The sequence below is a fragment of the Mandrillus leucophaeus genome, unplaced genomic scaffold, assembly GCF_000951045.1.
Source record: "Mandrillus leucophaeus isolate KB7577 unplaced genomic scaffold, Mleu.le_1.0 Scaffold70, whole genome shotgun sequence".
NCBI classification, from domain to species: domain Eukaryota; kingdom Metazoa; phylum Chordata; class Mammalia; order Primates; family Cercopithecidae; genus Mandrillus; species Mandrillus leucophaeus.
This window is the reverse complement of record NW_012107586.1, coordinates 4,193,434-4,207,426: the sequence shown is the minus strand read 5'-3', so window position 1 is coordinate 4,207,426 and position 13,993 is coordinate 4,193,434. Positions and strand designations below refer to the sequence as shown.

The 13,993-nt window shown below is 52.4% G+C and overlaps 2 protein-coding genes across 5 annotated transcripts in view; both read left to right on the top strand.

Moving 5' to 3' along the window:
• The first annotated feature begins 58 nt into the window (after positions 1-58).
• Positions 59-6,280, top strand: CNPPD1 (cyclin Pas1/PHO80 domain containing 1). 2 transcript variants are annotated; one of them, XM_011964632.1, is made up of 10 exons: positions 59-84; positions 1,368-1,455; positions 1,885-1,993; positions 2,539-2,620; positions 3,092-3,212; positions 3,294-3,422; positions 3,980-4,041; positions 4,713-4,830; positions 5,052-5,589; positions 6,202-6,280. In XM_011964632.1, exons 1-10 carry the CDS (start codon positions 77-79, stop codon positions 6,246-6,248), a joined length of 1,302 nt encoding a protein of 433 aa, XP_011820022.1. In that variant the 5' UTR covers positions 59-76; the 3' UTR covers positions 6,249-6,280. The 2 variants fall into 2 exon arrangements, with proteins under 2 accessions (XP_011820022.1, XP_011820021.1); XM_011964631.1 differs by lacking the exon at positions 59-84 and having other exon boundaries at positions 1,236-1,455; positions 3,092-3,422; positions 5,052-6,280.
• A 2,123-nt stretch (positions 6,281-8,403) lies between these two features.
• The window catches only part of SLC23A3 (solute carrier family 23, member 3), a 9,501-nt gene continuing 3,911 nt past the window's right edge, over positions 8,404-13,993 (top strand). The window contains exons 1-8 of one of the 3 annotated variants that reach the window (XM_011964628.1): positions 8,404-8,676; positions 8,814-8,971; positions 9,087-9,208; positions 9,393-9,466; positions 9,661-9,842; positions 10,177-10,300; positions 10,451-10,565; positions 13,067-13,320. In XM_011964628.1, coding sequence (XP_011820018.1) covers positions 8,515-8,676; positions 8,814-8,971; positions 9,087-9,208; positions 9,393-9,466; positions 9,661-9,842; positions 10,177-10,300; positions 10,451-10,565; positions 13,067-13,320 — 1,191 coding nt within the window. In that variant the 5' untranslated portion in view covers positions 8,404-8,514. The remainder of the gene's footprint in view (positions 8,677-8,813; positions 8,972-9,086; positions 9,209-9,392; positions 9,467-9,660; positions 9,843-10,176; positions 10,301-10,450; positions 10,566-13,066; positions 13,321-13,993) is intronic. The other 2 variants (XM_011964626.1, XM_011964627.1) reach the window with 2 other exon arrangements.

Sequence of the window (13,993 nt, the reverse complement as noted above, 5' to 3'; positions counted from 1 at the left end):
AACCGCCCGGATAGGGCGGCCCGCGCGTGCGCGCTGGCAGCTGCCTTTGACTCGTCGGCGGCCGCTGACCCTTCGCATGCACAGGTTCGTTTTCTGGTTGCCGAAGTCACCCGGGGTCCAAGTCCGGGTCCCGGTCTGGGCAGTCGAGCCCGTTTTCTTATCCCACAGTGGGCAGGGTGGCTAGGGAGTGTGGTGCTGCCCCGGTATCCACGGTGTGGAGCAGGAAGTGGGCTTCCAGACTCCCAGTATCCCCAGTAGGATCTGCTTCTGCTCGGGAAGGGCGGTGGCCGTCCCATTACTCAACCCTCATCGCACTGGCCCTCCCAGTTCCCTCCCCTCAGTGGGCAAACAAACACACCAGCGCGTGACTCGACAGACTCGAAAACAGCTTCATCTACTCAGAAAAGTTGTTGATTTCCTATCTCCTTAAACGTTCCCACTTCCACATACCGGATCTCCTTCCCACCTCGGCCTACTCAATCATGAGATCGGAGGCGGGAGATGGGTTTAAAAACAACCTTGGGTGGGTGCAGTTTACTTTTGGGTGGACGTGTTGACACGTTTTTGAGGCCTTACATTCGCTTAATATCACAATTTCCGCAGTAGCCTTAGGTTTAAAAGTTCAAATTACACTACAAAAAAAACCAAAAAACAAAAAACCCTGAGTTTCTCTTCCTTTTCATAGTTCACCCACTGCTAAATGTCGTGTATCCTTTCAGACGCTTTTCATATGCATTGCTGAGTGTGTATAATCTCTCCTTCTAAAAAGCAACTAGGAACAGCTTCCTGTTGTGCGTTTCGTTTTATTCACATTAACTTCTCCATTGCTACGGAAAGGTCCTACTGGCTTGTTCATCCTCAGTGCGGCGTGCTCCCCTAGGAAGAAGTGTCCCCATTTCTCAGGGGCGCCTGGGGCTCAGCTCTGGGACTTGGTCACGTTCGGTGAGACCAGGAGTTCGAGTCCGGCTCCTGTCCGCGGGTCGGCGCGGGAGGCTGGGCTAGATTGGAGGCAGGAAGTGCCAGGCGCTGACTTGCGGGCGGCACCCCAGCGGCTTGTAAACGCCGGGCGGACGCGGCACAGGCGGAGTACGCGCCTCGCAGCCGGGTCTCTTTTGCTCCGCGAGGTGAGCGCAGCCCGGCTGCTCGATGTCTCGCTTCCCCGGCCTAGGGCCTCGCGCCGCGCCAAGCCCGGGGCGGAACAGGAAGAGGCGCCCGCCAGCCCGGGCCCCGCCTTCCGCTGTCCGGGGAGGGAGCTGCGAGGGCGAGGGCGGCGGCCAGCCCCGGGAGGCAGGCGGGCAGGTGGACAGGAGAGCAAAGACAGCTCCGCGAGCCCCCTACAACTCGTTTCCTTCCGTTCACCTTCGCAGGGCGGCGACTGGCGGTGCGATGGACCTGGCCGGGCTCCTGCTGGACGAAGAAGGCACCTTCTCCCTCGCCGGCTTCCAGGACTTCACGGTGAGTGGGCGGCCCGCCCCTTCCCCAGCCTCTCGGCGCGCCCCTCCGGGCCCGAGCGGCGCCGCGAGCTCTCCTGACTACTGTGCCGGGATTGGGCGGCAGCTGCTCGAGCAGTGCCTCCTCGAGGCCGCGGCCGCTTGGGCCCGGAGGGAGAGTCGCGGAGTGTAGGAATGGGGGTAGGGGTGGCCACACGAGGGCCCTTCTCGGAGAACTTCTCCCAGGGAGCCCTCGATGGGGGTGAGGGTATTCCTCCCTCTGTGGACCAGGCTGCCATTGGGAAACGATTGACAGAACGCCGGTCTGGGTAAGGCACGGGCCCCCTGGCAAGCGAGGCCGGACTGTCCCCCGCACCGCCTTCCAGCCCAGAGCCAGGAGCTGCATCATACCTTTCCCTGCCCTTCACCCTCCGCTGCCCCTGCCCTGTTTCAGTTCCTCCCAGGACACCAGAAGCTGAGTGCCCGGATCCGAAGGAGGCTCTACTATGGCTGGGACTGGGAAGCCGACTGTAGCCTGGAGGAGCTCTCCAGCCCGGTGGCAGGTTAGGCAGTGTTTTGTGACTGGACAAGTGAGAAGCATGAAAATGGGGTTGTCATCAGCCACTAAAATGACTCGAGGTTTGCCCCGTGGCTGCACTGTCTCTTCATTGCTAGCTTGTTGGTACTTGGTTCAAGAGGGCAGTTTGCATTTCTCATTCTTATTAGCCCAAATGAATAAAAAACATTGCTGCCACATGTCTATATAAATCACTCTTGATTTATGTATTGAAAACTTAATTTTCCAAGGATATCCATCATACGTTTCCCAAATAAACAAGGCATGTTCACAGATGAACAGCAGCGGTAGACAAATCTGGATAGTTTCACGTGACAGAGCAATATGCTTTCCTGTTAGAATGAGCTGAAATTCAAACTTGGAATGGGCTTTTTGTCTCAGTGTGGGAGAATTTGATCTCTATTTTGTTACTATGGTCCTGTCCCTAAGGCCTCAGAAAATACAGATCTGGCTCTTCTGCTAGCAGTGGGGACTGGTGTGTTGTGGATGGGTGCTTGTTTGCTCACTCGGCCTTCCTTCTGTCTCTTGCAGACATTGCTGTGGAACTGCTCCAGAAGGCAGCCCCCAGCCCTATTCGCCGACTCCAGAAGAAATACGTAGCTCATGTGTCCCGGTGAGTCTGGAATTGAGGATAGGATGAGAGTGTTTGGGCCCTAGAGAAAGGGGAATCGTTTTTTCTTTCTTTTCTTTTCTCTCTTTTTGAGATAGTCTCGCTCTGTCACCCAGGCTGGAGTGCAGCGGCACAACCTCGGCTCACCGCAACCTCCACCTCCTGGGTTCCAGTGATTCTTGTGCCACAACCTCCTCAGTAGCTGGGACTACAGGCACATGCTACCACCCTTGGCTAATTTTTGTATTTTTAGTAGAGATGGGGTTTCACCATGTTGGCCAGGCTGGTGTCGAACTCCTGGCCTCAAATGATCCACCCACCTTGGTTTTCCAAATTGCTGGGATTATAGGCATGAGCCACCGTGCCCAGCCAAGAATAGTTTTTTTTCCCCAAAGATAACAGGAGCAAGCATCATAAGACTTGCAAGAGCTGAAGGACCCTTGGGTTTAATTAGTGATCCTTTCTACCACCCAGGGAGGCATGCATCTCCCCATGTGCTATGATGCTGGCTCTGGTGTACATTGAACGGCTCCGCCACCGAAACCCAGACTACCTGCAGCACGTGTCATCCTCTGACTTGTTCCTGATCTCCATGGTAAGATACCCCCTCCCCGTCTCTCTAGAGAGCCAGGAGCGTGCTGTGAATTCTGCTCCACCACTTCTGGTTCCTCTGCAGATGGTGGCCAGTAAGTACCTCTATGATGAAGGGGAGGAGGAGGAGGTCTTCAATGATGAATGGGGAGCTGCTGGGGGTGTGGCCGTGCCCACTCTCAATGCCTTGGAGAGGGGCTTCCTAAGTGCCATGGTGAGTAGCTGTTCTCTCTCTTGCTCAGTTTCCCTGGCCCGTCTTTCATCATCCTTTAGTCCTTTGTTCTCTCTCAGTCTTCTGTTGGTTTGTCATTTCTCTTTCTGTCCTCTTGTGCTTTTGTGTTATCTTATCTCTTCAGTACTAACCACAGGTTTTGGAGATTCCTAGAGCAGTGAGACCAGGAGCGGAACATTTCCTCACCTCTATTCCTCCAGGGCCCCACAGGGTACACTCTGAGTCAGAGTTTATCCTATTGGGTTCTGAGTATTTGTGTCCATACTTTCTCTCCCCCTAGATGTTTAGCTCCTTGTGGGCACGGACCATTCTCAGGGTCATTTTCTCCCCTCTTCCTTAGTGGAGGGTATAATGTGAAACCAGGCAGGTGGTGATTCAATGAATTAATGTATAAAAGCTTTTGAGACAGTATCTGGCACATGGTAAGTGCCAAGTATGTATTAGCCATAGTGGCAGTTGTAGTTCTTGCTATGGCTCTTATTATTAAATGACTGTGGTTCATCCAAGTCTGGTTTGATGTCCTCTCTCCTTACTCACAGGATTGGCATCTCTACACTGACCCTCGGGAGATTTTTGAGGTGCTGAGCTGGTTGGAGAGCTGGTAGGTTCTCGGAATTGGGAAGAAGGGCTCAAGGGATTTGGGGACTGAGGCCTCAGCCATAGGAGCTAGAGATGAGAGTCTCTGTAACTGGGGGAGGGAGGAGACAAGAAAGAAAATTGCCAAGATAGTGGTTCTCAGACCTGTCTGTCCTCTTCTTCATCACCTTGGGGAAGGTGAGAAGCAGCTTATTTAAAATACATGTCTTGGGTGGGTATCGTAGTTAGGTCTGTAATCCTAGCACTCTGGGAGGGCGAGGCAGGAGGATTGCTTGAGTCCAGGAGTTCAAGACCAGGCTGGGCAATATAGCAAGACGCCTGACCCTACCAGAAAAAAATATTAGCCAGTTGTAGTGGTGTACACCCATAATCCCAGCTACTCAGGAGGCTGAGATGAGAGGATCACTTGAGTCCAGGACGTCAAGTCTGCAGTGAGCTATGATTGCACTACTGCACTCCAGCCTGGAAGACAGCAAGATCCTGTCTTAACAAAGTAAATAAATAAAAATAAGATATAGGTCTTGGTCTCACCCTTAGTTTCTGATCAGCAGATAACCTAGGAATCTGGATTTAACAAGCTTCCCAGTGTTTCCTGGTGAGTCCTGAGTGGTATGAGGATGCCACTAGGCTGGCTGTAGGACAGTTGCATACTCTGTCATTCTCCACTTCCCCCAGTGTGGCTGAGCAGCAGGGACAGCGGCGGGGCTGGTATACCTATACAGACCTGTGTGTGCTGCTGGAGCAGCCAACCTGGCAGTTGGCCCTGGGCTCCCTCTGCCAGCGGCTGGTAAAGGTGAGGAGAGGCTCGGAAGGATAGGGAGCTTGAGCAAGCCGGTGTGTAGGGTGGGATGGTGTGAAGTGATTGCTGAAAGGCCCAGGATATGGGGTTGGGAATAGATGGGCAGAGTGGGGTATAAATGGCTATAGAGACCTCCAGCTGGAACACAAGTTTCTAGAGACAAGGGGTGAATGTGTTAAAGACAGAATCCTCCTTTTTTGCCTCCTCTCCTGCAGCTGTCCTGCCTGTTAGCTGTGGCATATGTGAGCAGTGTGGCCCTGGCTGTGGCATCGGTGGCCGTAATACATCAGTCCTTGGGGCTGTCCTGCACCCCTACACCTGGGCCGCCTGACCTTGGACTGACCTCCCATTGCCTCTTGGAGCCCTGCATACCTTCTGTGCCACAATGCCTGCCATCTCCCGCTAATGTCTCCAGCTGCCTGAAAGGCAGCACAGGGCTGCGGTCACTCTGGGGCAGTCTTCTGGCCTCACTGACTCCTCCACCATTGCCTCCCCCAGACCCCCCTGCCCCTCCCACTCTTCTTCATAACTGCCACCTTTGCCAGAAGCTCCAGAGAGACTCCCCAACCTGCCATGCCTGCCACCACCCCAACCATACAGTCCCCACTGTGCTGTCCAGCCCCTGGTACCATACCTATGGCCTGGCTCCCCACTGGCCTTGGAGCCCGGTGCCCCCGTCACTTCCTCAGCCTCAGCAATGTTCCCTTTTCAGTGTCATGGAGCTGGCTCGCCTCAAGTCTTTCATTTTCCCAGGCTAGGTAGGGCTGCGAGGAATGCATTAAGAGGGTTTGGGAGTTTCCGAGAACCTGGAGGAGCAAAGCTTGATTTAGAACCTGTCTGCCTCTCTGGGTCCTTGGCAGGTCCCCTGTCCTCCTGGGTGGGAGCTTACGGGGTGGTGGGGCAGAAGGACTGAAGGTCACTCCTAGATCTCAGTGGCTGGCTGCTTGGCCAGGACAGTGATGGCGCCAGGGAGAACTTCTGCTTGGTGACCAGGGACATGTCCCAGATGGACACAGGAGAAGCCCCTCTCTGCCTACCTGGGATTTTCTGGACTTTTACTTTTGAGTTCTCTAGGATGGAAGGGTATAGGTGGGAGATAAGGGAAGTGGGGTGAGAGGAGAAAGGATATGTTGGCATGGGCCGTGTGATGTCCCTGAAGCAGAAGAGCCAGGGACTGATGGGGTCAGGTGGGAGCTGCTGGGTGAGGCAGGGAACCTTTTCACTCCCATTCCTTAGCTTTAGTCTAATGGAGCCAAGGACTGCTGGGACCTTCAACCCTGACCTTTTGTCATCCAGTCTTCTCTTAGTGTCCTGCTCCTAGGTTCCCTTCTCTTCTGGTTCCTCTCCCGGGTGTTCTCTTCCCAGGCCTCTCTGGCCACTGCTTTGTATCAGGGTTTTTCACGCTTTTGTAGAACTGAGGTTTCAATAAACAGTTTCAGTTGCATGGCCTGGACTTTTCCTTCTGCGGCAGCCCTTGAAGATCTTTCCTCCCTGTATCTGCCATCCAAGCCTCCCTGCTTCCTGATCCTGTCATCTCACAAACTCTTTTCTCAGCCTCATCTTAGGACTTTCCTATCGTTTGATAGGCATAGCCTCCCATTTCCAACTTTGTTCCTGCTCCTAGGACCCTGGGCCCTTAGTACTGCTCAACTTGGGGTGCCATGGGACACACAGGGTGAGTGTCCTGTGCCTGAATTGGCCGTCTCTCACTTTTTCTGGGTGAGCACTCTCCTTGTGGATCCAGAAGCACATCTCGTGGAGAGTGGCCAGGCCTTGTATCCAGCAGAGCCTTGTGAGCTCCTGAAGGCAAGCCACCAGGACGCTTCTCTCTCCTGACCTCCTAACTGGTCTGACACATGGTGATGGTCACATGGTGCTTAACAATTCCAAGAACTTGAAGAACTCCAAGGCTGGGTCGTCACTGGAAGAAGGAAAACAATCTGGGCAGCTTGGCTGAGGGTATTTGGGACTGCTGAGGATCCTTCTTGGAAGAGGTGGTTCTGCCCCCTCGGGAGCATTTTGGAAATTTATGGGCCATTTTTTCATTGTCAAAAGGATTCGAGGGAATGCTACTGGCATTTCATCAACCTGGGCGGGACGCTAGACATCCTGAAATGCTCGGACCTCCCTTGCTGTGAAGAATTCCCAAGACAACTTTTGAATGACTAGCTTTATGTATATGAAAACCCTATTTATCTGAGCCTAGAACGATCTTTGCACATGTAAACGTGAAATAGTGTTTGTAGCATTCTGAAAACACTCAGTTTGCTAGGAATTCATTCCCTTGTAAATTAAAATGACTTTGTTTTGCTTGGCACCTTTTAACCAAGAGTTTGTTTGCATTTTGGAAAATCGGGTTACAACATCAGAGTCACCAATAAAGCACCAATATCAGCTGGCATTGCAGCTGTTGCAACCACAGCGATTCTCATAGGGTGTGGGATTGGACTACTTCATTGTACTTTATTGTCTTCTGGTTTAGTTGTGCTTAAGCCTTCACATAATGAAATACATGTTACTATAAATTTTATTCTTTACAGTGAGCACGTTTCAGGTAGTTGTGGTTGTCACATGTGATGTAGGATACATTATCCACAAGTTTCTTGTTTTCTTTTTTTATTGACACAGTCTCCTTCTGTCACCCAGGCTGGAGTGCAGTGGTGTGGTCTCAGCTCACTGCGACCTCTGCCTTCTGGGTTCAAGCAATTCTCGTGCCTCAGCCTCCCGAGTAGGTGGGATTACAGGCATGTGTCACCACATCCAGCTAAGTTTTGTATTTTTAGTAGAGATGGTTTTACCATGTTGCCAGGCTGGTCTTGAACTCCTGACCTCAAGTGATACACCCAGTGTGGCCTCCCAAAGTGTTGGGATTACAGGCATGAGCCACCACACTCACCCCACAAGTTTCATTTTGAAGTAGTCCAGGGGCCTTGGTACTGCAAGGGGTGAGGACTGTGGATCAAATAGTGATGGTTTTATTTTTTTTTAATTTAATTTTATTTTTTATTTTTTATTTTTTTTGAGACAGAGTCTCGCTCTGTCGCCCAGGCTGGAGTACAGTGGCACGATCTCGGCTCACTGCAAGCTCCGCCTCCCAGGTTCACGCCATTCTCCTGCCTCAGCCTCCGAGTAGCTGGGACTACAGGCGCCCGCCACCACGCCCGGCTAGTTTTTTGTATTTTTAGTAGAGACGGGGTTTCACCATGTTAGCCAGGATGGTCTCGATCTCCTGACCTCGTGATCCACCCGTCTCGGCCTCCCAAAGTGCTGGGATTACAGGCTTGAGCCACCGCGCCCGGCCATAGTGATGGTTTTAAATGGGAGGGAATAAAATCTGCAAAATTTCCCCAGATTATTTTGAAGAGCTGCTCTCCTCCCCACCCCTCCTATCCTTCTTTCTACAGCCTGGTCTAGGGACAGGAAATCTGGAAGAATTCTTGGAGGAGGGCCCCAGAACTCAGCTCCCCAGTTAATGGCTGATGGAATTTGCACAACAGCTGGGCAAAGGTGAAAAGGCGGTGCCCTGCCCCAAATTCCTTATACCTTTGCTCCGCTTCATTGACACTCCCACCCTCTCCCCACCTTCTCCCCGCCCCCGGCTTCACCCAAACTCTGACCTCTTACTTTCTACTTAACTCTGGTCCTGGGCAGCCAAGACAAAGCGAAAGGCAGGGCAGCATGAGCCGATCACCCCTCAATCCCAACCAACTCCAATCAGTGGGCTCCCAGGATGCCCTGGCTCCCCTGCCTCCACCTGCTCCCCAGAATCCCTCCACCCACTCTTGGGACCCTCTGTGTGGATCTCTGCCCTGGGGCCTCAGCTGTCTTCTAGCTCTGCAGGTAGGAGGCAGAGGTGCAGGAGTTGGTGCTGCCTGATGGTGTGTGTGGGGAAGTAGGTGGAGATGTGAAAGCCTCTGGAAGTATTGCAGGTATTTCCACTTCTCTGAAGACTGCCCTCCCCATTCCTCCACCTGCAGCATGTCTTGGTCATGGCTTCTCTGCTCTGTGTCTCCCACCTGCTCCTGCTTTGCAGTCTCTCCCCAGGAGGACTCTCTTACTCCCCTTCTCAGCTCCTGGCCTCCAGCTTCTTTTCATGTGGTGTGTCTACCATCCTGCAAACTTGGATGGGCAGCAGGTGAGAGGAACCTCCCTGGAGAGAGGGGGCAGAGTCCTGAAGGGTGGGAGAGGTTTGGGGGAGCCTTGTTGGCTGCCACATATTTCCAGACCTGCTGGGGCTGCTGTTCCTACAGGCTGCCTCTTGTCCAGGCTCCATCCTTAGAGTTCCTTATCTCTGCTCTGGTGCTGACCAGCCAGAAGCTACCTCTGGCCATGCAGACACCTGGAAACTGTGAGCACAGAACAAGGGCAAGGGGTAAGGGTGGGGCTGGGTTATCATCTCAGCGTGCAGGTATAGGTGGGTGCAGGATTGAGATTGGGCAGTGGTAAGACTGTGAGGCACTGTAGGGGGCTTGGACCTGTGCCAGGAGTGTTACTGTAGAGCAATGGGTCTCCATCCCATTCATCTCTCTTTTCTCCGTGCCCCAAACTTTTCCTAGCCTCCCTCATGATGCACCTGTGTAGGGGACCTAGCTGCCATGGCCTGCGGCACTGGAACACTTCTCTCCAGGAGGTGGGTGTCTAGAGGTGAGAAGGGATAAGGGTGGTGCCAGGCTTCGGGGAGCTCTTGTTTCCATTATGCAGAGACTGAGATGCTCCTGGAAAGGAGTTGGGGGAGGAACCCATATCTAGAATTAGGAAGACCAGGATGAGGCCAGTTTGATTGAACAGAATATTTTCTCTCCAACCTGTCCTCTCTTCTACCAGGTGTCCGGGGCAGTGGTGGTATCTGGGCTGCTGCAGGGCACGATGGGGCTGTTGGGGAGTCCTGGCCGCGTGTTCCCCCACTGTGGGCCCCTGGTGCTGGCTCCCAGCCTGGTTGTGGCAGGGCTTTCTGCCCACAGGGAGGTAGCCCAGTTCTGCTCCGCTCACTGGGGGTTGGCCTTGCTGTACGTGAGTCCTGAGAGGCATGGGATGGTGCCCAGTGGGGGTGTATGGGAGGACTAGGGGAGGGCAGAGCTGCTGGTCCTACCAGATTCAGCAGCGACTGGAATAGGGACATATTTTATACTTGGAATCCAAGACTTTCCCTTGATTCATCTGGTCTCCTTGACTTTCACACTGTTTTCTGCTGTCCCCTAAGGTGACTTCCTATTCCTTCCATGGGAGTTTCCTTCTCTGGGACCAACCCCCAGCTTTTATGGTATTCTGCCTACCCCCACCTCATTTCCCGTGCCTCAGGATACCCAATGCCTCTTGCTCCTAAAACCTTCTCTCTCTTAGGGTTATCCTGCTCATGGTGGTCTGTTCTCAGCACCTGGGCTCCAGCCAGTTTCATGTGTGCCCCTGGAGGCGAGCTTCAGCTTCATCAACTCATACTCCTCTCCCTGCCTTCCGGCTCCTCTCGGTATGTGTGGGTCTGGGCAGGGCAGTAGAGTTCAGAAGGGCTGGCCTGGAGTGCTCACTCCATCCCCTACCTTTTGGCTTCTGTCTAACCCTCCAAGGGTGGCTCAGAAGGTTCTGGGGGAGGAGTTCTTTCCTCAGTCTTGCTGCTCAGGTGCTGATCCCCGTGGCCTGTGTGTGGATCGTTTCTGCCTTTTTGGGGTTCAGTGTTATCCCCCAGGAACTGTCTGCCCCCACCAAGGCACCGTGGATTTGGCTGCCTCACCCAGGTAGGTTTTCTCCTAGTCCTCCATTCTCTTGTTCAAATAAGGGTATCTATTTATTTGAATTCAAAGAACTTAATGGATTTTATTTCTGAGTTAAATGCTGTGTTTTTTCAAAACATACAGGAGACAGAAATTACCAGTCTGAGAGACAATGCTAGCCCCTCACTGCAGGTGTTTTGTTGTTGTTGTTATTGTTTGTTTGAGACAGGGTCTCACTCTGTCACACAGGCTGGAGTGCATGGCATGATCATGGCTCACTGCAGCCTCAACCTCCCAGGCTCAGGTGATCCTCCCACATAAGCCTCCAGAGTAGCTGGGACTACAGGTGTGTGTCACCACGCCGACTTTTGTTTGTTTTTTGTAGAGACAGGGTTTCAACATGTTGCCCAGGCTGGTCTCAGACTCCTGGGCTCAAGTGATCTGCTTGATTAAGTGCTGGGATTACAGGCATGAGCCACTGTGCCCCATCCCACTGCAGGTGTTTTTTTTGGGTCAGTGTTAGGAGACAGACATCTATTGTTTCTGTAACCCCCGATATTCACTACCAATACTCCTTACCCAATGAACACATCTATGTTACCAGCCCCTATGGGCATTTGACTTGGCAACCTATGCATAAAGATTGCTTTTGAGGCGTTGTATGTGAAATTTGCTCATTCTTCTATTTATTTATTTATTTAGACAGGGTCTTGCTGTGTCACCCAGGCTGAGAGCATTGATGCAAACATGGCTCACTGCAGCCTCAACCTCCTTGGCTCAGGTTATCCTTGTGCCTCAGCCCCACAGGTAGCTGGGATTACAGATGTGCACCACTATGTCCGGCTAGTTTTTGTGTTGTTTTGTAGAGATGGGATTTCACCATGTTGTCCAGGCTGGTTTTTCCTTAATTTAATAAGGATCTGTTGAGTGCTGATTATGTGCTAGGCACATGGTAGGGGACATAGTGATGACCATGACAGACATAGCACTTACCTTCAGGGAGCTTATAGTCTATTGGGGAACATAGATACTAAAGAGTCACCCAAAGAAATATAAAATTGCCACTGTGGGAACTGTAACCAAAGGGAGATACATTGTGTCCTAAGAGCTTATAATGAAGGCCAGGCACAGTGGCTCACACCTATAATCCCAGCATTTTGGGAGGCAGAAGCAGGAAGACTGCTTGAGGCAAGGATTTCGAGAGCAGCCTGGGTAACAAAGCAAAGCAAGACTCCATCTCTACAAAACATAAAAAAATTATCTGGGCCTAGTGGCACATGCTTGTAGGCCTAGCTACTCAGGAGACTGAGGCAGGAGGATCCCTTGAGCCCAGGAGTTGGAGGCTGCAGTGTGCTATGATCGCACCACTGCATTCTAGCCCAGGCGACAGACTGAGACCTTGTTTATAAAAATAAAATAAAATAAAATGCCAGGCGCCATGGCTCAAACCTGAAATTTCAGCACTGTGGGAGGCTGAGGTGGGAGGATTGCTTGAGCTCAGGAGTTAGAGACCAGCCTGGGCAAAATAGTGAGACCTTGTCTCTATTAAAAGTAAAAAAAAAAATAGCCTGATACAGTGGCACGCACCTTTAGTCCCAGCTACTTGGGAGGCTGAGGTGGGAGGATCGCTTGAGCCCAGGAGATTGAGGCTGCAGTGAGCTATGATTGCACCACTGCACTTCAGCCTGGGGAACAGAGCAAGGACTTGTCTTAAAACAAACAAATAAACCAAAAAACTTATAATAGGGAATTTGAATTTATCCAGGAGGTCAGTAAAGAGATATATATATATATCTATATATATATTTTTTTTTTTTTTGAGATAGAGTTTCACTCTTGTCACCCAGGCTGGAGTGCAATGGTGTGATCTTGGCTCACCGCAACCTCCACTTTCCAGGTTCAAGTGATTCTCCTGCTTCTACTTCCCAAGTGGCTGGGATTACAGGCATGCACCACCATGCCCGGCTAATTTTGTATTTTTAGTAGAGATGGGGTTTCACCATGTTGGCCAGACTGGTCACAAACTCCTGACTTCAGGTGATCCACCCACCTCGGCCTCCCAAAGTGCTGGGGTTGCAGGCATAAGTCACCACGCCCAGCCTAAGTAAAGATATTCTTTAGGATGTGGCCACTGATTTGAGATGGAAGACATGAGTAGGAGCTAACTAGACAAAGGCAGGAGGGAAGAGCATTCTAGTTGCAGGATATGCATATGCAAAGGTCCTGTGGTGGCTGGGAGCACAGCATGTACAAAGGCCTACAACAAGGCCAGTGTGGTAGGAGTGAAGGAAGTGAGGCAGAGTGTGCTGGGAGATGAGGCTGCAGAGAGAGGGAAGGCCAGACCAAAGAGGACCTTGTAGACCATGGTAAAGGGATGGGTCTTTCTCCTTAGAGTTCAGTTTTGTCCCAAGACATTACCTTCAAAGACATTGAGGCATCTAGGATTCTTGTGGCACAGGCTGTTGGAGGCAGGGGGTACTCCTGACTTGAGTCTGGCCCCAAAGTGGCTCCTTTTCCCTCCCCAGGTGAGTGGAATTGGCCTTTGCTGACACCCAGAGCTCTGGCTGCAGGCATCTCCATGGCCTTGGCAGCCTCCACCAGTTCCCTGGGCTGCTATGCCCTGTGCGGCCGGCTGCTGCATTTGCCTCCCCCACCTCCACATGCCTGCAGTCGAGGGCTGAGCCTGGAGGGGCTGGGCAGTGTGCTGGCCGGACTGCTGGGAAGCCCCATGGGCACTGCATCCAGCTTCCCCAACGTGGGCAAAGTGGGTCTTATCCAGGTATGTGGACCTGGGATGGGGGTGGGGTGGGGTGGAGCTAGAGGGGAAGGAGAAGGAAGAGAACTTACACCGATTGATTGCCAGGTGCGCCCAGCACCTCACATCAAGTGTCTCACTTGGGGAGGTGCCTAAGATTAGACTTTGGGCTAAGAGAGTGGGGAAGTGAACGAATCACCATGGAACTCCTGTGCATGAGGCACAGTACCAAGGCTGGGGCAAAGAACCAATCACATAAAGTTCTGCTCTCTTGGGGACTTCATAGAGGGAGACGCAGACAGTTGAAGGAAAAAAAGTACCTTTTTAAAAAAGTGGCCGGGCGCGGTGGCTCAAGCCTGTAATCCCAGCACTTTGGGAGGCTGAGACGGGTGGATCATGAGGTCAGTAGATCGAGACCATCCTGGCTAACACGGTGAAACCCCATCTCTACTAAAAAAATACAAAAAACTAGCCGGGCGAGGTGGCGGACACCTGTAGTCCCAGCTACTCGGGAGGCTGAGGCAGGAGACTGGCGTGAACCCGGGAGGCGGAGCTTGCAGTGAGCTGAGATCTGGCCACTGCGCTCCAGCCTGGGCCAGGGCCAGGCGCGGTGGCTCAAGCCTGTAATCCCAGCACTTTGGGAGGCCGAGACGGGTGGATCACGAGGTCAGGAGATGGAGACCATCCTGGCTAACAC

Coding starts and splice junctions, on each gene's coding strand:
- CNPPD1 (XM_011964631.1), top strand. CDS start 1,387: ATGGACCTGGCCGGGCTCCTGCTGGACGAAGAAGGCACCTTCTCCCTC. Junction 4,042..4,712: donor CTGAGCTGGTTGGAGAGCTG/GTAGGTTCTCGG, acceptor CACTTCCCCCAG/TGTGGCTGAGCAGCAGGGAC. Junction 4,831..5,051: donor TCTGCCAGCGGCTGGTAAAG/GTGAGGAGAGGC, acceptor CCTCTCCTGCAG/CTGTCCTGCCTGTTAGCTGT.